Source organism: Magallana gigas, chromosome 1 (genome assembly GCF_963853765.1).
Source record: "Magallana gigas chromosome 1, xbMagGiga1.1, whole genome shotgun sequence".
Lineage (NCBI taxonomy): Eukaryota > Metazoa > Mollusca > Bivalvia > Ostreida > Ostreidae > Magallana > Magallana gigas.
In genome coordinates, this window is record NC_088853.1 from 47959523 (window position 1) to 47987019 (window position 27497).

The 27497-nt window shown below is 34.3% G+C and overlaps 1 protein-coding gene across 5 annotated transcripts in view; it reads left to right on the plus strand.

The window, feature by feature from the left end:
• Positions 1-690: 690 nt before the first annotated feature.
• The window catches only part of LOC105337955 (neurogenic locus notch homolog protein 1), a 193902-nt gene continuing 167095 nt past the window's right edge, over positions 691-27497 (plus strand). Inside the window, exons 1-25 of one of the 5 annotated variants that reach the window (XM_066069198.1) lie at positions 691-872; positions 4887-4999; positions 5843-5914; positions 7177-7263; positions 7778-7865; positions 8495-8627; positions 9139-9211; positions 10708-10902; positions 11895-12027; positions 12382-12507; positions 12947-13041; positions 13539-13660; positions 13942-14084; positions 14771-14887; positions 15112-15206; positions 16445-16589; positions 17465-17652; positions 18401-18470; positions 20554-20679; positions 21338-21466; positions 23504-23632; positions 24028-24150; positions 24386-24514; positions 24636-24764; positions 24871-24999. In XM_066069198.1, the coding sequence (XP_065925270.1) occupies positions 776-872; positions 4887-4999; positions 5843-5914; positions 7177-7263; positions 7778-7865; positions 8495-8627; positions 9139-9211; positions 10708-10902; positions 11895-12027; positions 12382-12507; positions 12947-13041; positions 13539-13660; positions 13942-14084; positions 14771-14887; positions 15112-15206; positions 16445-16589; positions 17465-17652; positions 18401-18470; positions 20554-20679; positions 21338-21466; positions 23504-23632; positions 24028-24150; positions 24386-24514; positions 24636-24764; positions 24871-24999 (2986 nt within the window). In that variant the 5' untranslated portion in view covers positions 691-775. The remainder of the gene's footprint in view (positions 873-4886; positions 5000-5842; positions 5915-7176; positions 7264-7777; positions 7866-8494; positions 8628-9138; positions 9212-10707; positions 10903-11894; positions 12028-12381; positions 12508-12946; positions 13042-13538; positions 13661-13941; positions 14085-14770; positions 14888-15111; positions 15207-16444; positions 16590-17464; positions 17653-18400; positions 18471-20553; positions 20680-21337; positions 21467-23503; positions 23633-24027; positions 24151-24385; positions 24515-24635; positions 24765-24870; positions 25000-27497) is intronic. The other 4 variants (XM_066069203.1, XM_066069194.1, XM_034462738.2 and 1 more) reach the window with 4 other exon arrangements.

Below are 27497 nucleotides of genomic sequence, written 5' to 3' on the forward strand. Positions count from 1 at the left end.
AACAACTAGCCGAGTCGTGTCCTATGGGAATTTGAGTCTGATATCATCATGATTATTTCGTGCAGTCCGATTTTTCTTAGATTCAACTTGCCGTAAGTTTCGACCAATCGGTAAACGGGGCGTTTAGATTTCAGTCCTGTCAGTTTCAGTCGCTTTAGGTTTTGACTAATCGGTAAACGGGGTTGGTAGATTTCAGTCCAGTCAAGTTCTACAGAGCTATGAATTACAATAAGTTTCCGTAAGAATTAGAGGAAATCATACTGGGTGGATGTAAATATAATTAAATAATGATGCAAATATGCAGATATAAACACATGTACAAACATGAACGTACATGTATAAGTAAATTCATAAAAAGAAAGTTTTCAAAGTAGGATAAATCATAAAACTGTATATAAAAACACAATCATAAAACTGTATATAAAAACACCAGGTACAAAAAATGTTAAAGTTGATAAGATGCTATAGATTCCTGCTTTGCCTTATATATACAGAATTTGGAACTTATTTCGGCAATTTGCTATTATCATTAAAAATGGTTCAATCACAGTTCATCGCCGGTCACGGTTTTTGGCATAATCAAAACAAACATCGCGTTTTCGGCCATCCGTAAATCTCAGTCTGCACTTAAAGATCGGGTTGCCGTATCGAAGGTCCGCCTCGTTGGTTTTAACACACACAAAAAATCCCATCACCTTCATTTACCTGGGTTGTATATAAATAGGATTGGGTAAGTAAGGCTGGGGTCCAGTATTGCGCAGATTCGGAACAAACCATGAAGGGACTTCTACGTCTTGCTGTGCTCCTAGCCCTGGGGGTTTTCTTCGCAATGGCCAAACCTAGTCCGCCGCCGCCGCCGCCTCCGACAGAAGGTAAAACAGATAAATAGTATTATGTGCTTAAAGTAATATGATTTGCAATTGCATTTCTTTCATTATCCGGGAAAGGGGTGGGGGGGGGGGGGTGGGGGGAATAAGTTAACGGATAAAGGTCTATTATCACACATACTATGAATGCTTATTGAAGATTAAAATAGGTTTTGTACCTCTGCATTTTACGAAAGATTATAAAATTTTGTGCAAATATTTATTACCGTATTATTATATCTTTAATTACATTATTCACGGGTTAAATTCCCATATAATTCAGATTCATAGGGCCATGATTTGAGCATCATTTTTTTCATTTTTTAGGTAAAAAAACGATCAATATGGATGTGTTTAATGTTTTGTCAAAATTTGAAAGTCAAACGTCGAGTTACAAGCGAGATGCAGAGGTTAAAATTCCTTGTTTTGTAAACAAAGCTCGAGTCCTGTTATTATTTACATATGTGTTGTATTGGTATAAGTTCAATCTAATTTTGCATTTTGTATTTGATGAAATTATTTATGAATACATTAAATCAGCTTGTCTTGTTTGCACAAGTTATTTTGTCAAAGAAATGGCAATTTCTTTACTTTAAATTAGTTGTGAACAAATTGTTTAGAAAACATGAACAACGATTTCTTTCCTCTGTATCTCGCTTGGAACTTGACTTCCAACATTCAAATTTTGTTAAATCATTCAAATTACACAAGTAAACCAATTTATAAACAAAAGTTAAAAATTTAAATTTTCATCCAAAATCGTGTTTAGATCCCTTTAACAAACATGTATTTCGTGCCGTCGGGTTTTTTCAGAAACCCGAAACCTCAATTTTTTTATCAAACGCCTTGATTTAAATCAACACATTTCATGCAGCATTGTATACAATAAAAAAATGAGGCTACAGGTCTCACTTCGAAATGCCTACAACCAATGGGTTGATATTTCAGACTTATAACTAAAGGGACTAGAATAAATGACAATGTCCGATGATCACAGAAGAGAAGCTATTTTTGAAGACATTTGTTGTTTGTCTGTTTGACACAAAAGATAACTTTACATGGAACTGTTGTTTCTTTTAAATTATTCCCTGTTTTAATTTTTTATCATTATTTCTGATTATTCCAATTATTCATCTTACATATTTTACATGAATATGTCGCAACCCCTGTTTGTTTCTTAACACTGTTAATGCATAAAAATTAAAAAAAGAAATAAAACCAACTATTGCCGACTGCCTTTTTGCAAAGTATTTTGAAACATACCTTTTTATTTTAAAATGATACATGTATATGTCTAATAATTGACAAATAATCTTATAATAGGAAGTCACTCACATATGTGTCATTATGACAATGGATGTGCATAAAATGACTGCTTACAATATCAAATCCAAATAAGGCATAAAGATTTGATTACTATAGATATATTGACAACATAGTTAAATATATTGTTATACCTCTGTAAAACAGTTACTATATATAACTCTATATAAAAAAGTCCACCATTTTGACTGTTGGACTGGAACTGTTGGATTGGAACTGTTAAAAAAGACTGTTAACCGGCGGTGACGTCTTATTTTCCGCGAAAACGAGTTATTGATTAGAAGGGGTATAACCAAACAGTTGTTGACTGTGTCTCGGGCAACAGTTGATCTGTCGGACCGGCTTGCAAACTGTTGCCCGCGGCCTTCGGCCTACGGCCTTGGGCAACAGTTTGCGAGTCGGTCCGACAGATCAACTGTTGCCTGAGACCCCAGTTAACAACTGTATACTGTAGACCAACTAATATCCGTGAGAGGGAAAATTTGGCGAGGTTCGCGAGAGCCTCGTCGTAGCAAATATTTATCGTCGCGAAACAGCCCTTGTCGTATAGTTGTAATAACAACATGGGTCTATGTACGGCTTACTCGCGAAAATTGGATGTCGCAAACAAATTTGTCTCCAGAAAATTATGAAATAATATTGGTTTACGGTATATTGTTAATTAATTTGTTAATGGCGCTACATTTTGTATAGGTGTAACTATACGCGGGATAAACCCAACTACTTCACGTTTGCTCTTAAAATTGTAAACTAAGCTTCTTGACTTAAAATTGTAGAACAAATTATCTTTTATAACATAAGGTAATAGATGGTGGACATACATTATGTATGAAAAATTGAAGAAATAAACCTTTTTTTTGGTGGCTCATAGAATATGCATGTATGTACATGTAGGTGACAGACATTCCAAGAAAAATACACAACTCATGGTAGCATAATTTTTTTTTTGCAATGATCGCTACCTTTAAACCAGGTATTTTTTGCCACCAGAATTTGCATTTTACTTTTCAAATAAATAAACACTTTATTTTTTAACACAAACATATGAAAACAACAAACTGTATGGACAATAGAGAACATGAAATATCCACAACAGCTGGCATTTCGGCAGTTTATACAGACGTATGAAAAACCAAAACGTGTATTAACAGATGACAATATACGGTACTAATAATCCAAAAAGTAAAAGTATAAATGCGACATATCTCAACCTTATCAAAGATACAGACGATATTTAACAAATGTAAGAAAAAAGTCTTCAGATATGTTCTTTGAAACATGCACTCTTTCCAACTTGACAATTTCAATTTTGAAAATAAAATGCTAAACGGATAAGCTTTGCAAACGAAAGAAAAGTCTTGGCTGACAATGTTGAAAAATTGCGTTAGGTGTTCCGAGAATTTCCGAATGGAAATTAAATGTCAGAATATTTCATTGTAGATCCCCGTAAAAAATTAAAAAAATTGTTCTTTTTTAATTTGAAATATCTGGGTTACAAAAAAAGGCTCGCCTGTGAAGAATATTATGTTAAATTGATTTGAATTGCATTTCTAAGACGTATTTCCTTTTTTTTAATCGTCAAAAATGTGTCAAAAAAGAGGACCTATTCTATAGGTCAGGGTAATGTGGGCGGGGGGGGGGGGGGGGGGTTGGACACATGTACATAAACATGCATACGAAACAAGTGTCTGTGCAACAAACCCTATCAGTTTTCAATTTAAAAAAGAAAAACATTTGCATGAACACGTCCTGATCCGTAGTAAAAAAGAAATAATGGAATTGGACGCCTGAGTTGCGTTCTTAAATCCTCTGCTTGTTAAAGGTATTTGGGTACGTTATTGTGTTACCTGCGCAAAACCTTTCTATGCCATCTCTGTAACTTAATAAACAAGTATTCGTTTCTTTGATTGTCGAAGCGCAGACATCATGACGCACCGTTATTGGACAATAGTTTTCGCATTAGTTTTGAGTCTAAATCCGGAACATAAGCGTTCCCCTTCTATATTTCGGTTATTAAAAAAAATCATGCCTATGCTTTATATGATTTTATAGTGTAGTGGGGATAAATTTTATATTTATACATCGATTAAGATAGAGGGCGCCTATGGTACGGAACGCAGAACTATGTAGTGGGACATAAAGGGGGTTTAGAGGGGATTATTCCAAGAACAGGAGCTGACTTTTTGAACCCAAACATTTTACTTACGTACTTAAAGAAACCCACTTAAAAATGACAGAGAGAGAGAGAGAGAGAGAGAGAGAGAGAGAGAGAGAGAGAGAGAGAGAGAGAGGGGAGGGGGGGTTGTTGTGCTCAAAATTATGAGAATTTGATATTTGATATTTATCTGTTCTTAAAACGTTAATGATGTCATCTTGTACCCATATGTGACAGGACTGCTATACTTGCCAATGCTTAGCATGTTCCAATACATTGTATAAATCAGTTTATTTCAAGACGTAAAAACAAAATACACATACCTTACTTTTGCAAATTGATTTCTTAATTTTTAAAATCTCATTTAAGTTTGTATCATTTATTATGTATTAATTATATATGCCGATCCGTATATGATGTGGAAATTAAAAAGTACTAAATAGTATCTATCAATTTTATGGACAATCAATTCAGACATGCATTCTTCGTGTATTCCATTTATATGATATATACATAATCATATACATGTACCTCCATTTCAGATTTACAATTGCGCAGCTTTTTACGCGCACTTGAAAATTACATCAGCAAAAAGAGCGTTAATACAGATGATCGATTGAGGTCAAACGGAGGACAAGATAACTCCTTAGAACGGGTAATTCAGCTGTAATAATTGTTCTAAATTTAAGCATTGCTCTAAAAGACTTAACAATGAGAATGTGTCTTAAGTCAGTGTGGGACATCTCCATATTTTGACGTACTTCCTACCGATATAAACAATAAAATCACGTACAATTTCATTCTTTTCCTTTCCGAAATGGTTTCTGTATACAGAACCAGGCTCCACCGTCACCAAAATTTTCAAATCCCTCAACTCATTCCTTAACTCAAATCCTGTAATGAAAAGTGCATAAACTTGAGGTCATACCTCAGATTTGAGGCTGAGTATTGACTTGAGGAAAATTGGTGACGACGGAGCCAGACCAAGCCTTATCACGATCCATCTTGTTATAACACCGTGGCGCAATAGCTATGAGGATTAGCTACGAGTCTTTAAGGCACGAGTTGCTCATATAACTTTTACCTTTTGAAAAAAACCCCAAAATAATATAAAAGATATATTTTTGGTCAAATATTTAGGCATTTTAAAATTGAGAAAGTATTTTGATTATAATGCTCTGCTATCGACATCAATACCGACGGGTGTCCCATTCCACCTAAGTGGGTTCAGTCATGTGAGATAGTAATAAAATATGATAAATAATATCACTTATTTATAAATTGTTCTGCCTGACATACCTCCAGCTAGTATTTTATATCCCAGTAAAATGTCATTAGCATTCATTTGAAAAGCTATAATTTTTTTCTCCGTAATGTCAGTAATTTAAAAATTTTATGTTTGAACAATTGAAAATAAATGTGGAAGATGGTAAATGTTAAGGCCTCGTTAAACTACATAATTATATTTATTAACTTATTCGTCAACCGACTCGTTTAGGATGAATTGAGCCCGAGCGACGAAGAAGAAGCCGAGAGCCAGAGCGTGCTTATCGGGAACAAAGAGGTCAAGGTAAGAAGTCAAGGTCAGAGGTAAAGGCCAGAGGTCAAGGTCAGACACGTACAGTGTAATATTGAAATTTAGTATACTTTCATGTTAAATACTGAAATCTGATTGGTTTAGACGCAGTTGGTAATCCGTTTTATTACACTTAGCGTTAGCAACGCACTTGGCAACGGGTAACACAACGAATTGTTGCATGCGCGTATGTTATGCGCGTACGGTTCGCCGTAGAATTCACTTCATTTTTATATAAAAGCAATCAAATTTTCTTTAAAATTAAGACATTCAGTATAATAAAATAAATAGTGCCTGTATGGGAGGGTAACTTTTGAAATTGACACCCCTCGAAAACCATTGTCAACCTCCGCTTCGCGTCGGTTGACAATGGTTGTCTCGGGGTGTCAATTTCAACAGTTACCCTCCCAAACAGGCACTATTTATTTAATGTTACATGTGTCTATTTTGCATTGATCTATAGGATACGCAACCTCTCAGTTCGAACGAAAACTTGTTAAACATTGAATGCTAATTTTTTTATATCGTCGGTCCTATAATGAACAATGTCGTGCAGACAAATTGAATATCCCGCGTTAGCGCGATATGATAATTTGTTTGCAAAGCCTGGTGTTTGGGACCGACGATATTCAAAAAATAAGCATATACATGTAATTTAATTTAACATTACAACACTTTAAATAAGACATTTACGACAATATACATTCCTTGGTTTCGAAATACATGTAAGGTGCCTTATCAGAAGCGATTTATTTAAACGATATTTTGTACCGTTTTTGTATCCTTTTTTCATGGGCAATGCACATTTTTGTTTTTGCCCGAACTCGATATTTTTTTATGCTCCTGTTCATTTTTATGGTCTTAAACTTAGCAACTGTATTTCTCCTACCCATGAATGATCATCCCAAATGAATTTTGCGAAACAAATTTTATTCAGTGCACATAGAAGCACATTCTAGCGAACCATTGGTTAATTTAAAAATGAAGAGAACTATACCACGTTTTTTTTTTCAAGACATGCAGAGGTAAAAAGTTACTGTCGTAATTCATTCCTTAGAACTCGAACCCATGATCTGATTTTAGACTTTGAAAAATTATTTTATGAATGTAAATTTCGACAGGAAAACGGAGAGGCTATGCTTAGGGATACATTATCTTAATACAGCGTATCAAAACCTGTATGGAAACATTGGTATTGATTTTACGACCATAGAAGATATTCTTACAATTAACTTGGGAATTTTTTTTCATCACAGCCGAAAAACCTCCACCCGAACAAAGAACAAGAGAAGGATGACAGCAAGGACAAACACCCCGTACCCCCAGTCGTCGGGATCAAAAAGGTGAGGATACATGTAGCTGTCATGCGCGGGAAGTGGGGGGGGGGGTAGGTCGGTGGGATAATTTTGATTGCCATGAGGAAGAAAGAGAGAGAGAGAGAGTTCCTAGGAACATTTTTGGTAATTTTACTATATGAATTTAATGATGAGTTAAAATTTACCATGGGGGAGAGGGTATGACCCCCCCCCCCCCTCCCTCTTCCCTACCCCACCTCCCTCTAGATCCGCGCATGAACGTAAAGAGGCGGGCGCACGAACCCGAAACGATTTCTAAGGTACTTTTTTGCCTCTCAAATAGAGACAATTTTCACCATGATAATTACTCTTGCTGTTAGATAACGAAACTGTAAAGTTAAAGAGATATTTTCGTAAACTTCAGTTTTAGTTTCGGATTTGTTCATAAAACTTTCAAATAAAATATATATAAGCTTAGGACTAGTTTACTAAAGGAGTATACTCATACCTTAATAACTTGTACCTTAACCATTTATTTCTTTGTTTTTTTTGTTATCTCCAGGCTATAGAAACTCGTAATTTTGGTATATCCAAAAGCGTCCTGTGGTCAGATGGCGTCATACCGTATGAGTTATCTGCGGATACTTTTGGTATTTCATTTTTTTCATAGATATTCATTGGGGATAATTCATATTGATTTGGGATGACGCTTTCTTACAGTTTATCTTAAATTTATCTCTGACATATGAACTATGATAGCATGCTCTAAAAAATGTATTAACGTATTTACTTATACCATAGTTTTGCATTTTTGAATTGACATGTCACGTAGGTTAGTAAACGTATTTCCTAGGATTTCATGTACATCTATTCACTTATACCATGGGTTCTGCACGGCACGTAGCATGCATTTCACTCAAAAGTTTAGAATGTTTTCACTAATAACTATATATAATAACGTATTTACTAACTTATACCATAGTTCTGCATTTTTAAATTGACATGTCACATAGGTTAGCTCTTTTTAAATAAGCATATTTTATAGGTTTGTACCCTAGTTAATGTATTGTATAGATTCTGCACGTATGCACTTATCTCATGGGCTCGCTCCATAGTTAATTTATTACATAGGTTCAGCACGTACTAACGTATCTTATAGGTTCGTCTTTTAGTTATTGTATTTGATAGATTCTGCACGATTTCATGTATTTAGATCTCATAGGCTCGTCCCTTAGTTAATGTATTTCATCGATTCAGCACGTATTCACGTATTTGGTAGGTTCCAGATATAGCAAAGCTCTCGCCCTCGTGGAGAGCACAGCTGCAAACATTTCCAGGACAACATGCGTAAAATGGCGACCCAAAACTAGTGCAGACCAGTATTTCGTCAAAATCACGGGGAACCAGAATGGGTAAATAGTTGATACTTAAATCATCTACATGTATTATGTCAAATTACTTTATTGCTCTTCAACATTTCTAAAAGGCAAAATATGATCATATTTTTAACTTCAAGTGCCTGTGATTTTATCATATTTTTTAACCACCGGTACAATGTATATGCGCAGATCCAGAAAAAATGGGGTTTCTGAGGGATATTTGTCTTTTCCGGGGGTGAGGGGGGTGGTGGTGTCCGATGCATATTTGGTAATATCACTGTATTAAAATTTATTTGGAAAGTCTAAATGTACAAACTTAAAAGGCTGTCAAGTCTATTCAGCCCAAAATGGACAAATCTAGCTTTAAGCGTTGATGAGAAACACGTTTACATTACAATGCATGTATGAAGTGCTGCTATGATATTTCTTGGCCACAAGCGAATAGTTTCTGTGCCAGTTTGTGGCTTTGTTTGCATAATTATATACTTGTATTACAGTGTTTTCCGCCAATGAAAGCTACCTAATTCTATTTTTTGATTAATAGGTGTTATTCATATGTTGGCAACATTAAACGGGATAACGGACAGGATCTTAACTTAGGGGAAGGCTGCTTGGATGTAAGCATATCATCATATTTACATTTACCGAGTATGATTCCCTCTATATCTTACGAAATACAATTGCCATTCATAGCTCTGTAGATACTGACAGGGTTTAAATCTATACGCCCCGTTTATTGATTGGTCGAGACCTTGATCAATTTAAGAAAAGCATTTATTTTTTGAATAATTAGTATTTACAAATGTGTGTTACTATTTAATCAGAAAAAAATCATTTCCCTATTTTGGCTTTCTGTGATGTAATATGAATTCATATTAATAAATTGGGGGTTAAATTAAAATAACGACATTATTTAATGGCGAAAATGGCAACTTTGAGAAAGTTTTACAAGCACAACTCAAATCTAAGATTTAATAGATCCGTCTTAATTAGGCAAAGTCGTTAAAATAAAATTATTTTATTAAACGAACGAATTAACTAAAAGCCCGAATAATTTTATATATGTCTTAACAAAAACTTGAAATTTACAGGACGACCAAATTATAAAACCGAGATATTTAAGGTACAAATTAACAATTTTCCATATCAGATTTGGTACGAGCTACTATATTATTTTTCTTTTAAACTTATTTTTGAATCTACATTGCAAAACTAAGATTTCCGGAAAATGTCATTTTTCAAACTGCAACATCTCTGCAATGCGTTGTTCGATTTTAAAACAGATTTAAGCTTTGTATTCAGCACAAAAATGTCTACAAAATGGATATGTTTGAAAATATTACAAATCGAAATTTTTGAATCACTTCCGGTGACAACTGGAAGTGACTGACGACCTGCTGATATTAAAATTTGATAAGTTTAAAACATATTTTGATGAAAAAAAATTCCAAATTTTTTAATTTGAAAATTTTTTAAATCGCAATTTTCCAAAAATGCCGTTTGAGCGGACCGGAAGTGACGGACAATCAAGATATTATAAGCAAAATGGATGTCAAATTATGACAAAGTTATAAACCCTTAAAATACAAAAATTGCTGTAAGAAACCAGAAAGAAAAGTACCTTTTTTCTCCAAAGATCGCGTCCGATGAACATAAGTAAACTGAGGATGCAACTATATTTAATGGCTTGTTTGCGTTTATTCTCTTAAAACATCGTATATAGTCTAGTTCAATAATTGTTACATATAAATAATATAATTAATACTTGATAGAACTATTTACAAACCTATTCACCCATGAGCTACAATTGTTACATTTACGTCACTTGATATTCTGCCTGTATAGTTTTATTTCATTATAAATTCTTCATCTTTGTGATTTTATCACAGAAATATTTATTTGATATTAAACAAAAGATAAATTTACGCAGTCTGATTAAAATTAGTAGATATGTCAAGTTGTAATTTTTTTTTTTTTTTTTTTTTTTTTATACAAAATAACAGCTATATTATTATTATGAAAATACTGATACAGTGTATGCACCTTAAATATACATGCAATAAGGTTGATTTGTGAATAACTAAATCTTACATTATTCTTCTTCCACTTGAAGGAATACGTAGTCCTACATGAAATGCACCATGCTATGGGCGGACTTCACGAGCAGCAGAGAAACAGGAGGAAATACTTCGTGAAGATCAACTGGGAGAATATCGTCAGTAATTACAACGACCAGTACGCCCTCAATGCGCATACAAAGAACAACGAGGTGTACGACTACGCCTCCATTCTACAGTACCACTTGACGGTAGGTCATTTCTCACTTGATGTAGTGGCACACAATCAAATTAATTAAAACTTCACGGACTTTTCCGGTAGAGCTCGGAAAAGCTACTAAAATGTCAATCGTAACTTCTCGGACATTTCCGACAGAGCGTGTTTTTTTTCCGATCTCTGCCGAACTGGCCCGAAAAGTTGTGATTGCTTAAATGTATTATATTGGTGTTCAAGACGATCCCCTATTACAGAAGCGTTGATGCAATTACAGCAATTGTAGTTGCTCTCTTAATCATTAACTTGTGCTTAAGTAAACGTCGAGTAGCGATACGAATTGGTTTATGAAAAAAAAAACCCATCGAGTTGCTGGTCCTCTAGACAAGCGGAAAATGAAAATGGTCATGCCTTTCTTACAAGCGGAACATAACCTCGAATGTATTACTTGTGCCTAGTTGTCCACGATAGCTTCATTCTTTCATTAACCTAAAACAGGTTTGGCAATCTATTTCAAGTTAAGACTGGATCTAAAATTTAGTAAATCCAACTGTAAAATTTACAACATTTATGTAGATAATATTCATCTTCTATCAATACTTTAAATGCATGGGGAGTAACTCTTACATTAAGAGTGTTTTCCGAGCTCTGCCGGAAATTCCCGATGATCTTTATGCTGGGCACAATGCTTCTAGATGAGGAAATGGGTCAATAAAGGGGTTAGGGGGTTACAGAGAAGAGGGTTTCGTCGGACGGTTTTTGAACTCAAGTCACAGTCAAGAGATAAGTGAAATGAAACACAAAACTAAGTAAACGTAATCGAGAAATAGAAAAGGACAATAAAATGCAATCTTGCTGGTTAATATGGGTATGATAAATAGCTACAAATAAATATAAATTTCTCGTCAACGAGCTTTGACATAATGTGCAAGGTACTTTCTGCACTGACAACGCCATTTATCAGTCGTATGTAGCACTGAAAAATATCCTATTTACAAAAGTTAGTTTTATGTCCAAATTATATTGCAGGCATTTACTTCAAATGGAAAAGCCACAATGACCATACCCGATCAAAACCTCGAGTTTCTGATATCGGAGAGCAAATATGACCTGTCTTTCTATGACATGGCGGAAGTTAACAAGGAGTATGGCTGCCCTTCCGGTGAGTTCTGAATATTTTTACATAAAACGAATACAACGTCCAATAAAAACTGGAGTAACGAACAAACGAACAAGAGAGAGAGAGAGAGAGAGAGATAGAGAGAGAGAGAGAGAGAGTAACTAACATCATTCAATCACTAACAGAGGCTGAGAATTGAACAAGTTTTAAACACATTTAAAATAGGATTTGTTCATAACTTGGTAATTGTCAAACATATATGCCGCAATCACGTGTTTTATCTAGTATATTCTTTCGTCATTATAGAAGAAATTACTTATTTACTTATACAATTATCCGACTAGCCGAACATACCGTTAACATTCACCTGTAACGGCTTTGGCTTTGTTTTTATAGCATCTTGTACGGTTTCCTGTCAGAACGGGGGTTTCCGAATGCAGGCATTGGACCAATCCACGTGCCACTGCCATTGTCCTTCCGGTCTCAAAGGCGCAACATGTGAGGAACTCGATACAGATGCAGGTCAGTGAAAAGTGAATAACCATTAATCAAAGTACTGAAAGTACTTGTTGGAGGTGTCTTTTGTACCTCTAGCTTTATCTATTACATCCTATAAGATTTATTAAAAATTATTGTTTAATCATTTATGAATCCAAATAGTAATCACAGGAAGCTACTATATATATTCTCGGAAAGAATACAAGTTTTTTCGGAAGAAAATACTATCCTTGGAGAATTATTGTTTTCACTAGAGAATGTTGTGTAAAAGTAAGGGTAACTACAGTACTTATTGGTACTTCCACGTCAAATGAATAATGGAATTGGTTTTATAGACTTTAAAACACTGTAAGCAATGAACAACCAGTTGACATGTGTAAATGTTTTCATAATTGAATGTAAAACAAGTTCAACATTATTATTCTCCACTTTTCATGTGTGAATTCTACTGTACTTTTTCTAGGGTGTGGTAGGACCATAAATCTTTCAAATGGAGGTTCTGAGGAAATAACTATGACGTCATACTCTTCAGGCAAAACATGTACTTGGCTTGTCAAGGTACGGAAGTGTGACGTAATGTTTTTTTTTAAAAAAAGATTTATATATTCACCTTAACCTTTTTAGTCGCTGTTAATTTTAACCTTCTCTTTTTTATATGTTTAAACTGTTCGAAAGTGGCAATCTTGCGTCTAATTCATTGTTAAAGGGTGTGAATAAGCATGATTTTATGGTCCTAAAATTTTATCAGTTTTGGTTACAATATTTAGAAATCAAAGTATTGAAATGTTTAAAAGATGTTTTCCGTTAAGTTGTTTACTTGTTTACAATGCCGTCCACTGATTCATTTTTAATTACTTAAATTATTGATTGTATAATGCATCTTTTAACCAAGATCCTGAATTGTCATAGAATAAATTTTGGCCAAAAAAATAGAACTATTGCAAGATTATTCAACTTTAGCTGGTTTAGACTCTTGCGGCCACGACTTCTCTAATTCTCACCACATGGATTATATTAAGTCGTATTCAGAAGATTCTGGTGGTTTCCGTTTCTAGGCAGAGTCCGACTCCCTGATTAAGGCCACCGTGACCTCTGTTGACCTTCCCTTCAGTAGCCAAAACGACTGCTACCATTGGATAGAACTACGATACTATCTGATAGGGGATAAAGGGAAAGAGTAAGACATTGATGCACATTTCCTGTATCACACGAAATAGTCTTACTTCGAGTAATAATAAACCCATTATTATCACAAAAGGTCATGACTCTGACGAAGAAAATAAAACAACCTTTATTTGCTTTTGATTAGGTACAATGATTTTATGATAAATTGTATAGAAAATCTACTTGACATACTCCTATGGTATAAGCTTAATACAATGTAACGGAGAAAAAAATAATATTACATTGTATATTAAGTACATGTATACAAGTATTTTATTATATTCGTTATCTTAGAATATGCGGTAAATCTACGACACCGAGAACCTACAGTCAGACAAACACAGGAGAGGCGTCCCCATTCCTGATCCGATTCAACAGTCAAAAGTCTCACACACCCGGGGCAGGCTTCACTGTCAAAGTGGAAGCCGTGAAATCAGGTACCTTGTCAATTCGTGCCCCATCGTTTTGAATTTTGATTCTTCATGTCATGCATTCATCATCGTAAATGAGTTTTTCTTCAATAGTATAGACTGGTAAAAAGTAAAATAAAATCAATTGATTTAAATTTGCATTTTAGGTTACCTAAAATATTATTTGTAATGTCTAGAGCTACATTTAAGAAAGTTTTGAAACTTTCATGCTCTGTATCTTCTACTTCATACCAAAAATACTGTTCAGTACTGTGGAGTAGTATTTGGAAAACAAAATTAACTGATTTTCTGTGACAGAATCTCTCTGTACCTAGGGATCTGTATTGGATATGCATTCAACACTCTGTATGTAAAAAATATCGGACATAAGAATCTGTATATTGTTGTGTTAACAGGAATTATATTTCTTTCCTTACAGGATGTGCGAGTTCTCCCTGTAAAAAGCGCCCTTTTCACCACAGTTATTTATAATATTGTGTTTACAGGAATTAAATTTCTGTGTTTTCAGGATGTATCAGTTCTCCTTGTAAAAGAGTCTCTCTCCGTATTGCTGGTTATGCAATGGATTTACGGGAATTATATTTCTTTAATATTGTTTACAGGATGTAACTATGTTTCTCTAGGTAAAAGAGGCTTTTTTGATACAGTTATTATATAGTTGTGTTTACAATTTTTATTTTCTTTGTTTACAGGGTGTATCAGTTCTCCCTGTAAAACAGGATCTCTCTGTACCGAGGGAAGTGGTGACGGATCGTACACCTGCTCCTGTCAAAATGGCCTCTCAGGCAACAACTGCGACGAGTTCAGAGGTAAATGAGTTTGAACAATAAAAAAGATTTCTTTTGTGGTTCATGGAAGTATGAAGGAAACGGGAATTGCGGTAAAAAAACCATAACCCGCGTCAGCGTTGTTTGACAGAATGATGTATAAAGTAATGTTTTTTATCATAGTACTTTCGGACAGAATATTGCTAAGCACAAATTCATACAAATATATTATAATAATAATACCTTGCATTTTTCTTTCCGTATAGCGCCATCTTATAACTTTTGCAACCTTGAAGAGGACTTTGGGACATGTGTATTTGACCAGGACCCATCCTCAGACATTCTGTGGAGTTTTAACACGGTAAACTTATAACACTCCTATAAAGTTAACACATATACATGTATATACTGTAAACCAACTTTTATTCGCGTGCGAGAAATTTTCGCGAGCTTAGCGAGAGCCTTGTCGTCGCGAATATTTCTCGCCGTGAACCGATCCTTTGTCTATAGCTTTTATAACAATACAGGTCTGGATAAGGCTTGGTCGCGAACATTAGTCGTCGCGAACCAATTTATCGACAGTTGATCGCGAAATAAAGTCGCCGCGAATAAAAATTGGTTTACAGTAAGTGCGTTTTTTTCAGTTTTAACTATATTTATAGTGATAATCTTACCGTGCATATACACAGAAAAGAGAAACAATAAGTGATTGAGGGAAAATGTTTTTAAATTATATTTGTAACATGTAACTGTTTGTTCAACAATACAGAAAAAAAAAATATCCTACCTGCACAAAGAAAGGACATCACTTTGTTACAGTGTTTTCTTTCATATGAGAGTCCTCAGATTGAACAAGCAAAATTACTAAGTTTAATATCAATAGAAAATTAGAAGAATAACATCATTTGAATTTTCTACTGCAAACGCATTTTTTGTTTGAAATTAATCAGCATACATGTTTAGTTAGATACTCAGTAACAACGACACAGTTTTAACGAATCTTACAAAAAAAATTTGCACTCGATAACAGTATATCTGTTATATTTTTTTAGCGATCAGTTGAGTATCGTACATAATGAACATCGCAGAAATAATAACGCTTAAAAACAATTTTAAATCGCTAAAATGATTGTCGCAAGTAATAAGGTTACGCTATTTTATTTTCGCAAAATTTGCGACGCGAAAATAAAACTAATAATTTCTGCCATTACTATGTAGCTGGAATAGCTTGACATCTTAATAAACTCTATCAAATCTTATCATGTTTGTTTTCTGTAATTACTACATGTATGTACTGTAGCTTGACTGACTGCCAATTCAAATATACAGTATCAATTACTGTAAAACAACTTTTATTCGCGTGAGAGAAATTATAGCGAGGTTTACGAGACATTCGTCGTTAGTTATTAACTAAACCTCATATTATGTTTTTGTCATATAATTTTCTAGATAATCGACAACTTAACCGCAAAAATTTTTATCTCTACAAAACACTTTATCTCCGGTCAATCGCAAAATAAAGTCGTCGCCAATAAAAGTTGGTTAAGAGTATATTTTTTTACAGTACATTCTTTACACATAAACTCTGTCTATTTTTAGAGGCTATGTAGCTGGAGTGGCTGTTCGGCAGGAACGATAACTCGTGGCAGTGGGTATCAGTTTCTTACGATGACTCCATACTATGATAGCGTCCAATGGGATTATGGGTCTAAGGCTGTTCTCAAAACCACCGCTAGATTTACAGGTATACAAGTCCACTGTATATAGCTGCTGTATTTTCCAAAAAAAAAATTCTTTAATTTTTGCGAAATAAAAATCATAGCAAGAACTTCGTTAATTTACAAATTGGGTTTACTGTACAAATCTGTGTGGGTTTTTTTTTTTTTATATAATTTTCCTCTGAATGTTTATTCTTCTTATATACTGATAATGAACACTTTTATTAGTAAGAATTATTTATAAATCATAAATTTAAAACTCGGAAAAAAGGGAAGGGAACTGAGACATCAATAATGACTGAAAAAAAGTTATATTTTTTTAAGAGTTGTAAAAGTTAAATTTGTATGATATGTAATAAACTTAACTGTCTGTGATCAGTAAAGAGAAATTAGTCTTTAGTGATTTGCAACTGCTTTTCCTTTGTTTTGTCTAATATGATAATACTTTTTCGACACGAAACCAGAGAATCAAATGCTTTTAGTTTCGAATTTTGCAACGTTGTCATGTTCTATACAGAAATTCAGGGGCATAAATATTATCATTTAAAACAAATGCATACACAAGCTTGCACTTGAATGTGACAATTTACAAAAAGGTTATCTAGTTGAATGAAAAACTTGCATTTATTTTGACTGCTCTTATTGATATACGTTTACATCGTCGGAAACCCACGTTTGATTTCGCATCTTTCTAGAGGAACAATCAACCGTGGGTTTCCGTTTTTGTTTAGTCAACTGAAGGCGTAAATATAGACTAAAGATTTATGCTCGAATCTAAAATTTTAAATTTTTTAAAAATTCTAGAGAGGATGGGTCCAGATTTCCCGGCCCTCTTTAGATCTGCGCATGTCTCTTTATGGTGCTTTTTTGTGACACTTGATGGACGTGATTTGAATTTCAGCTGTTGACCGCTGCTTGTCGTTCGTTTACTCTCTCGGGAGTTTCGAAGATAGAGGCGTTCAAACCGAACTCAACGTGTACATGGAAGGAACCGGAAAGACAAAAACTAAAGTCAAGAACCTGAAAACGACCACCAATTATTCCTGGAAGACGGAGACGGTGTCTATAGAAGCTGTTGAGAACTTAGTGGTAATGAAAAGTATTCATTGCATTTCATAAAAATTTTAATGATTAACATGGTATGATATATGTAACAAATATCTTGAAAATGGAGTTGTCCGTGCATTTCCGGTGTTGAAATATACGACCTTTATATGTATATTCATAAATGTTTTCTCCCTTTGTCGGTTTAATGATTATATTTTTCACAGCTCTCTGTAAATACTTTAAAATTTCAAAAACAAAAATTTTGACTACTTTGTGCCATTTTTATATTGACATTGTTTGCATGGTGCAACACCGTGTGATCCAAGATTGACCTCGCAAAGGGAAAAAATTAATTATAAAGGTCATCTATGATATTCGAAGTGGGGGTTCCAAGGCCTTTCCCGCAAACTTTTCTATGTGAATTCAATTACTTTGAATTTTCCGGGGGGGGGGGGGTGTCTTGATCCCCTAATCCCCCCTCCGATCCACGCATGGGCTCAATGCAATATAATGCTTTTTGTACTTTGAGATTTATCAAAGTCTATCAATTACTTTTGACAGAGTTTCTCAATTGCATGCAGTTCGTTTATAATTGGTTTTATAAGTTTTCCATGTAAATTCATTTTTTTTTATTTGCTTCACTAAATTCGCTTTTCTGTATTATCAGACATCGACACACAATCATGCTAAAACTTACAGATTATGTAGCTAGCATTATTTTCTAGATTTGTACTTCTATTTTGTTTGCCTTATCTTAAATCTGCTGTAAGAGTGGGTGACTTATTTACAGATCAGCATAGAAGGTGTCATAGGACCTCAGCTGTTAGGAGTGGACAACATCTCTCTCCGTCCGGGTCTCTGTAAGTGTAGTACTGTAACCAGTGAAATTTTCGCTCCTGTTTTATTTTCGCCTCGTCAAGCTCATTTCAAGTAGGCGTATATATATATATATATATATATATATATATATATATATATATATATAAAATTGGGCTAATTGTGAAATGTTAAGATATCTTAATTTTTGTGTGTTGCAATCTGTTGTTGATGTTGTTAATAGCGAGCGCAGCTCGCCGGCGCGGAGCGCCGGCGAGCGAAGCGAGCTCTAAGAACCAGTGTGCGCGGGAAAAAGAACGAGCTAAACCTACAGTTCATCAAACAAAATTTTTTGTCTACGTCCCATAATGCTCTCTAATGTTTTCACCCGTGGTGCTATGCCAAAAATGGCCGACTTTTAACTCGTAATTTACGGTGTCTTAAGGTTTGAAGACACGTTTTGAGTACCGCATATGCTTTGGCGAGACTCAAGAAATTTGTTACATGCTTCCATACCTTCGTATATTGAGTCGAGATACGTAAACAAAGACGAACAAATCATGGATGACGTCACAGTGCTCTCGCTCTATATTTCCCGCGATAAATTTAGAGGTGGATCAAACATCTGTAATGCGTTTACTAGCTATTTCAGTATAGACTGCGATACCTGCCTCATTGACATATGATTTGTTTTTATTTATTTTTTTACATAGAGATTATATAAATAAATACTAGCAAGAGCCATACTTTACTCAATTTTTAAGCTAATTGTGCATGCATGTACAGTAGGCAGGTAAGTATATGAGTAGGCAGGAAATAAACAATAGGACATTTTGAACTAAACAAAAAGGAATAAAGAGAAAAAATAAACAGTTAAAAAATTTATGTAGATATTGCATATAGTCAAACCATTAAATTTAAAGGTGGGAAATTACACACCTACAAGGGGTGTTGCGCTGTATGTATCATAGCCATTAAAATTAGTACCTTTGGCATACTCATTGTAGAGCAATACTCTCTCAAAAATTCTTTGACGTTCGGTGATACTTAAATAACACTAGGTTGACAATGATGCAAGGTATGTGTAATTCTTGCTGCGCTCGCCAGAACGGTAGCACCGTAAAACATATTAATGATTTAAAAGGCCTAGATGATCGTGGTCATTTTTAGACCATATAAATCTCCTTAAATAAAAGAGCTTTGTATAAAGATATAGGAAGTGTATGGTATTCTGTTGTTGCATATAATTAATAATGCTGGATGGCGGTGGTAATTTTGTTGAGCACTTAACCCTCTTTATCTCAGATCAGGGTAAGATGCATTTTTTGCAACATGTACTTGTACAGAATCGAACTAACTTTATCTGTGGTATTTCAATGCAGAATCAAATGTTGCGGTTCTTTCAGATTGCGCCATCTAAATTGTCGTTAAAAATATTGATTTAGAAAAGCAAGACACCTAACAGAGTAATTTTATTCTGCCTGTACATGAACAGCATTATTATGTCGTCAGTTAAAACACGTGCATCGAAAAATTGGTTCCACGTGAGATTCTACTGGTTTCTCTGCGCGCAACGTCTTTCAGTGAAGAGCGGGGTGGGAGGGGGTCATATTACTAACTGTGATGGCGAGTGTTGTCTGTGAATGGGTGAACAAAAGTACAAAAAAACCTGCGGGCAGGTTTGATGATCATGACTCCAATCCCTTCCTTAGAATGTAGATTCTTTGACGATAATTATTGATTTTAATAATTTTGAATTCATTTGCAATAAAAAGTTACAATTTAAAATTCATAAAATTTAGGTTAATTATTCATTTTATTAACATCTTCAGCTTTATAATGATTAATGAAACACAAAATTCAGAATTTAAATACACGACTTCAAGCTTAAAAGTCTTTCAAGAATTTTTCTTTAAGTTGTCTAGCATAATAATCCGACAAGTATTAACAAAGCAGTACTATTAGTACTATTATAAACGTACGAGTAAGTTAGATGTTTTGACATTGTTTAAAAACGTATATATTCAAGTGGAAAGTGAGTAAATCTGTGTGCATATTTATTGAAATTAATTCAGAATTTAGCAAACCTGTTTTTGCCTTTAATGAAGCGATTTCCTAACATTCCAGGCACTAACACCCCCTGCAGTCCAAATCCGTGTATAAATGGCGGAACCTGTGACGGATCAAACCCACCGTCCGGATCTAAGTACGTGTGTACTTGTCCTACAGGATTCTCTGGAGATCGCTGCGAAAGTAAGTCCGAATCTTTTCGTCCTGGAAAGAAGGCACTTTCTTATTAGGCCAATTCAATTCATAGAAATTTTGGTATAGATGTTAAACAAATTAAGTTTGTGACTAATTTCGAAATGCACACCTACTCATAAATTTAAGCTATCTGCTTTGTATATTGTTGCTTTGATTCGTACCGACTTTGTAATATTTTTGATAAATTGTAGTCTGAAGACTTTTTTTAGCATTCCATGAATTAAAACAGATTTACTTAGTAATACATCACGTATCAAAAAGTTGCAGCTTGCACTGAATAACTAAAAATGAACAATGCAATGTTTTTACTTCGGAATTTTTTTGGCTATTCATACATGTATAAATATATGAATTAAAAGAACAATGTTAATCATGGGTTTTCTTTGTTTGTTGTGGTATAAATAAATCGATCTGCAATATTGCAATGCTTAATAGAAAATTTAAAAAGTGGTACATTTAATGGATTAAAACGAGCTTGAAAGTTTATGCCAAGTGACCTGAATGCAAAACAGTTAGCGTAATAATCAGTATAGAAATATCAAAGCAAATTTTTGTAAAACTTGGCGTTAGGAAAACGGTATCAAGTAAATAACTATTTGTTTATCTAAATCATTTACAAATATAATTGGTTTTTTTGTGCAATTAGACTCCCAAACTAGCAACCCCTGTGACAGCAACACGTGTCAGAACGGTGCAACCTGTGTTGCGGACGCAACCAAAACAGACGGATACAGGTGTGATTGTGCAACAGGATTCACGGGAGATAAATGTGAAAGTAAGTATTTCATTGAAACTGAAAACAAGATAAAAGGATATACAATCAAGTCAATGCAACACTACACAGTATGCATTTTCTTGTGGTTTTATGTCATTTTTATGCCCGCCTTCGTAGAAGGGAGGGCTTATTGCATTGCTGCTGTCTGTCGGTGTGGGTGTCTGTCGGTCGGTCGGTCCACCAACAGTTTCCGTTTATTTTCTTCGCAGAGGATGAACATATTGAAATGAAAAATTGGTATACAGATTTATCATAATAATATCTAGGTCAAGTTTGATATTGGGTACGACCGAGCAATTTTCGACAGAGATATGGCCCTTGGACATAGAAAAATTCCAGTTATTTGCAGTTTCTGCTCATTTTCTTTGCATATGGTGCACATATTGATATGAAATTTAGTATACAGGTTTATCTAAATAATATCTAGGTCAAGTTTGATTTTGGGTATGATAGAGCAATTTTCGACAGAGTTAAATTCCTTGGACTTAGAACATTTCCAGTTATTGGCAGATTTTCTTTGTGGATGTTTCCAAGGGAGGGGGGCATAAGTGTTTTACAAACATCTCTTGTTATTTTAAAGTCCCAGTGACCACCAATCCCTGTGAAGGCAACACTTGTCGAAATGGTGCAACCTGTGTTGCAGACTCAACCAAAGCTGTCAATTACAGGTGCGATTGTGCTGCAGGATTTACTGGCGATAAATGTGAAAGAAAGTGAACAAAGTCGAAAGTGAAAGTTAGCAGTGCAGAGTGCCGGTCAATCACTAAAACATATAATATTAATTTTACATGTAAATGTATCTGCCTACATTGTTAAACACGGGTAAGATCATTTATGTGGGGTTAATCGCCCATATTTGAACAAGATTAATTAGTCCAAAACTAGCGCAATTTTTTGTGCGCCGTAAATTGCAGTTTTTTTTACTATGGGCTCCCATGTCGTCGATTCCAATTTTTTCAGACCAAGAGCAACAGACCTGCAGCTACCCCTTAATCAACTTTAACTATTATTGTCAAGCACCTACTTGTAACTAATTATGTGGTAATTATTTTCTCCGTGATTTAAGACTAACTTGGTCTTTAAGATTAAAAGATCGTTTTTCGATAATTTCAAAGAGATATTTCTGTATTGTTATACTTTCTTGTTAAATACTGAAATCTGATTGGTTAAGACGCAGTTCATAATCCTTTCTATTACCCTCAGCGTTAGCAACGCAGTTAGCAACGGGTAACATGAAAAATTGTTACATGCAGGAAAATTATGCGCGTACGGTTCGCTGTAGAACTCACGTTATTCCTATATAAAAGAAGTGAAATTTTCTTAAAAATTAAGACATTCAGTATAACAAATTAAATAGTGCCTGTTTGGGAGGATAACAGTTGAAATTGACACCCCTCAAAATCCTAAGCGGCCTTTGAAGTAATAAGATTAACAAAATTGCTTAGAAATACGTTTGTGAATTAGACTTATTCACAAATGTATTTCTGAGCAATTTTGTTAATTTTGTTAATTATTTAATTCAATTAGTAGTCTAACAAAATTGAAAAAAAAAGAAATACCGACTGAAAGAAATGGATGCCAAAATGTTGAACGAAATTTTATCAGTTACCGGCCGCCAAAACGCTGACGTCGTCGTTTTATTACGATTTTAAACTTCAACTTGTTACAAAATGCACTATAAAAACTTTAAAAGTTTTGTTATAGCCAAAACATTTTCTGGGTAAATAAAAGAATTTTTAACAAATGTAAATGCATTTCTTATTTGGTTTCTTATTCATTTGAAAGTATTTTTCCTTGCAATTTCCATTTCATTATGTTGATTTTAACTATTTGTTTTTGACATACTGAATAACACCACTTGTCAACGCTATTTTGGGACAACCCTCGCATTGCTTATACGAAGAGTCACTTATCGAGGTGCAAAAATTAATTCACATATATACTTCTCGATAGCACACAGTTGTCGCCGTAACCCACTGCATTTGTACAGTGGACATAAATGAACATTATAAGCAAAATCCTCATTGTCTATTACAGCCACAGTGCCTACCAACCCTTGTGATGGCAACACTTGTCAGAACGGTGCAACCTGTGTTGCGGACGCAACCAAAACTGATGGATACAGGTGTGATTGTGCAACAGGATTCACGGGAGATACATGCGATGGTAAGTCCAAAACATTACCCGTACATAACATACATGAATGTATAAATGTTACATGTTCAAGTAATGTCAAAGTTAACAAGAGACTCACTGATGCTTTTCTCCCAAGAGAAGCATCATAAAAGGTTAAGCAAAAGCTATTACAATATTCCTTGGAATACTTATAAGGAATTGAAATAATTTACAATTTAATTTCATTTGCAATGTGCGTTGTGCACTTCCTTGCCTTTGAGATTGGTAGAAAATTGCTGTGGAAATTTTTTCATAGGTTGAAATACTGTTAGGCGCAATAGGGATAATTTCTGGCATCTTTTTAACGTACGAATTAATGTAGATTTCAATTACCACTGCATATGAGACATCATTAACGAAAAGTTCACATTTTTTAAAATCCCCAGTGTCTACCAACCCCTGTGACAGCAACACTTGTCAGAACGGTGCAACCTGTGTTACGGACGCAACCAAAACAGACGGGTACAGGTGTGATTGTACAACAGGATTCACGGGAGATAAATGTGACAGTAAGTTAATTGTTTTAGCAGAGTGCTACAGTTAAACAAGTAATTATCACTTAACGGCACTCAGTTCCAAAATTTTGATATACAAGTACTTAGAAATTGATAAATAATAGTTTTCTTTTTACACCATTCATTGTAGGGTAAAATATATATACCAACGATTATTCTAAATCTTCGTGATCGCATAACCACTGTATATAAAACACATAATTAACGAAAAGTTCATATTTTTTTAAAGCCCCAGTGCCTACCAACCCTTGTGATGGCAACACTTGTCAAAACGGTGCAACCTGTGTTGCGGACGCAACCAAAACAGACGGGTACAGGTGTGATTGTGCAACAGGATTCACGGGAGATAAATGTGAAAGTTAGTACTCTGTCAAAACTGAAAATAAATTCTAAAAGAAATAATGTTTGCAGGCCAAAAAAATAATAATGCTTACTGTTAATGCGTTTTTGTGTTCAAAATGTACATTTGGAATCTTTAGACATAGTGACTACCAGCCCCTGTGAAGGCAACACGTGTCGGAACAGTGCAACGTGTGTTGCGGATGCAACCAAGACTGTCGGCTATAAATGTAACTGTGCTGCTGGATTTACAGGAGATAAATGTGAAAGTAAGTTGTCATATAAAACAAGAATAAAATAAAACTTGATGCTTCAAAATGCATACAGTTAAATTTAAATACATTTTTGTGATCAAAATGTGCATTTGGTTTGTAGTCCCAGTGACTAGCAACCCCTGTGAGGGCAACACTTGTCAAAACAGTGCAACCTGTAGTGCAGACGCAACCAAAACTGTTGGCTACAGATGTGATTGTGCAACAGGATTCACAGGAGATGAATGTGAAAGTAAGACTTAGTAAACAAAATGAAAGTAAAATGTAAAGTTTCTAAAGTAAACTTAATCTTCATGCAATCCCTGTTGTATGAGGCAATGTTTTGCGATATCCGTATCAAAAAAACGAACATGTATTCATGGTAAATACATGTTCTTAATATCCTTAGAAATGAACTGAGTTAAAATAATGTACCATTCGTAGCTAGTGTATAACTAATATGAAATTCTATTATATACTTTTTTAGAACTCTTGCGTTGTAATTCATGCAAGTCTTGAAAATTTTTATAAATTGTAAAACTCGAAAAAAAAAATCCCCATTTTCTGAAAGATAATTCATTTGATAAGCAGTATTTATATAAATAGTAGAGTTCAGATTTATATACATTGAAATATCCTGAACGTAAAGTATTATCCTCAAGTTGTGGTTTTTGCTTTTTAAAAGGTCACATTACTAACCCAGGGGACCTGTGTGTATTACGTATTTTAAACACTATTTTCAGTTTATAGGGAAAATGCCATAAATACAATATAATAGAATCATTATTTGATTTATCTGAACGAAAATTTTACAGAAATTGGTTAAAGCACATATTTTATATAGATAGCATATAATTGTTTTGTTGAAGGAAAAATGTGCAATTAAGTCCATTGAGGCGCCTGTCTTCCAGTACGACGATGCGCAGTTTGACCTATAAACTGATCAGTTCCGTAACTTCTTCAAAATTCTCTAGTACTCTGTCAAAACTGAGTCTGTCTTATTCCTTCCCAGAATTCCAATTTACGAAAGCGCATTTGAAGTTTCATGCCAACTTAATTAGTCAGCCTGCGGGCTGAATTTGTCAATGACATATAACGGAAATTTCATAGAAATTGACGTTATACAGTTAGCCTAATATGTAAACGGTGTGACCCTTGAGCCGAGCGCAGATTTTTATGCTTTGAAACGCAGACAGTAGGATCTACCTGCCTACTCAAATCATAAGCCAAAGTTTAACTGAGTGTCGCATGCTGTCTACATTATGACGTCGTGTTTCATACGTAAAACGTAAAAGTTGTGTCTTCGGAAATAGACGAAGAAAAGTACGTAACTCCGAGATTTTTAAATTTCTTTTTCAATGCTTATCTATTTTGTATTTATTTTGTATTTATACATTATTCAGTGTCAAAAAGATCGGTTCCTTGATATTTATTAAGGTCTTCCGTTGGAAACGGAAGACCTTATTGTTATTGCTTTGTTTCTTTTTCCCTATTCTTATTAAGGTCTTCCGTTTCCAACGGAAGACCTTATTGTTATTGCTTTGTTTCTTTTTCCCTATTCTTCTATATTATTATTTTTTTTTCTTACAAATTTTGTGCACGCGAGATCTCGAAAACTACTCAATTGATTTTCATGAAACTTTGCGATCTAATAGATGATGATATGAACCGTATTGCAAATTTTTTTTATTGATGATGTCACTTCCGGTTTTGAGATATAGTCGTTTTATAGATTTTCAGAGGGGTATATTGTCGGCAGTACTCCTCTTAAACTATAGCAGATATAACTTTGAAATTTTCAGTGATGGTAGACGGAAGACTGAAATTGTGCATGAAAGTTTAAAATCATTTCGATCGCCAAAAGCGTTGAAGCTCACCTGGACCCGAAAATTGAGTTTAAAAAAACGTCATTATTTTTTCTGGTTTTCTTTGTTTATCTCTTTTCTGAAAAATTTTTTGTTATAACATGTAATGTAAAAAATGTTTATATTTACAAGACCTTTCAACTGATATCAAGAAAAAGGGGCTGGCCCCTCAAATTAGGGGACCAAAGGGCTCTAAAGTCTTTCATCTATAGCCCTTTACTGAGAGATATTTTGTGAACAGTTATAGAAGCAAATATGTTTATTTTACAGTTATGTATCCAAGCAATGAAATGATTTTATCATGTGTTACGTAATAAGGGTTTTTTAGGGGCCAAAATTCCAGAATTGTGATCACATATATCTCAGAAAGGAACATATTTTGAAATGCAGTATAGAAGAAAAGATACTCAGAAAGATGTACTAAACAATATGCAATTTTCAAAATTTCGTTAAACGGCCCCTATAAGGAACTAAGGGATCAGCCCCTAAAACGTTCTTTCCCATATATCTCAAGAACGGTAACGAATTTCTAAACAGTTGTTGAACAAAATGTGTTGAGATATAAATGACCTTTTATTTGAGATCAAGAAAAAGGGGCTGGCCCCTAAAATTAGGTGACCAAACGGCTCTCAAATCTTTCATATATAGCTCTTTACTGAGGGAAATTTATTGAAAGGCTAAAGTAGCAAATATGTTTAGCTTACAGTTATGTATAAAAGTAATGTAATGATTTATTCACGTATTATGTAATAAGGATTTTTTAGGGTTCAAGAGTCCAAAACTATGACCATATATATCTCAAAAAGGAAAATATTTTGAAATGCAGTATAGAAGAAAAGATGCTTAAAATGATGTACTTTACAAAATGCAACCTTCAAATTTTGGT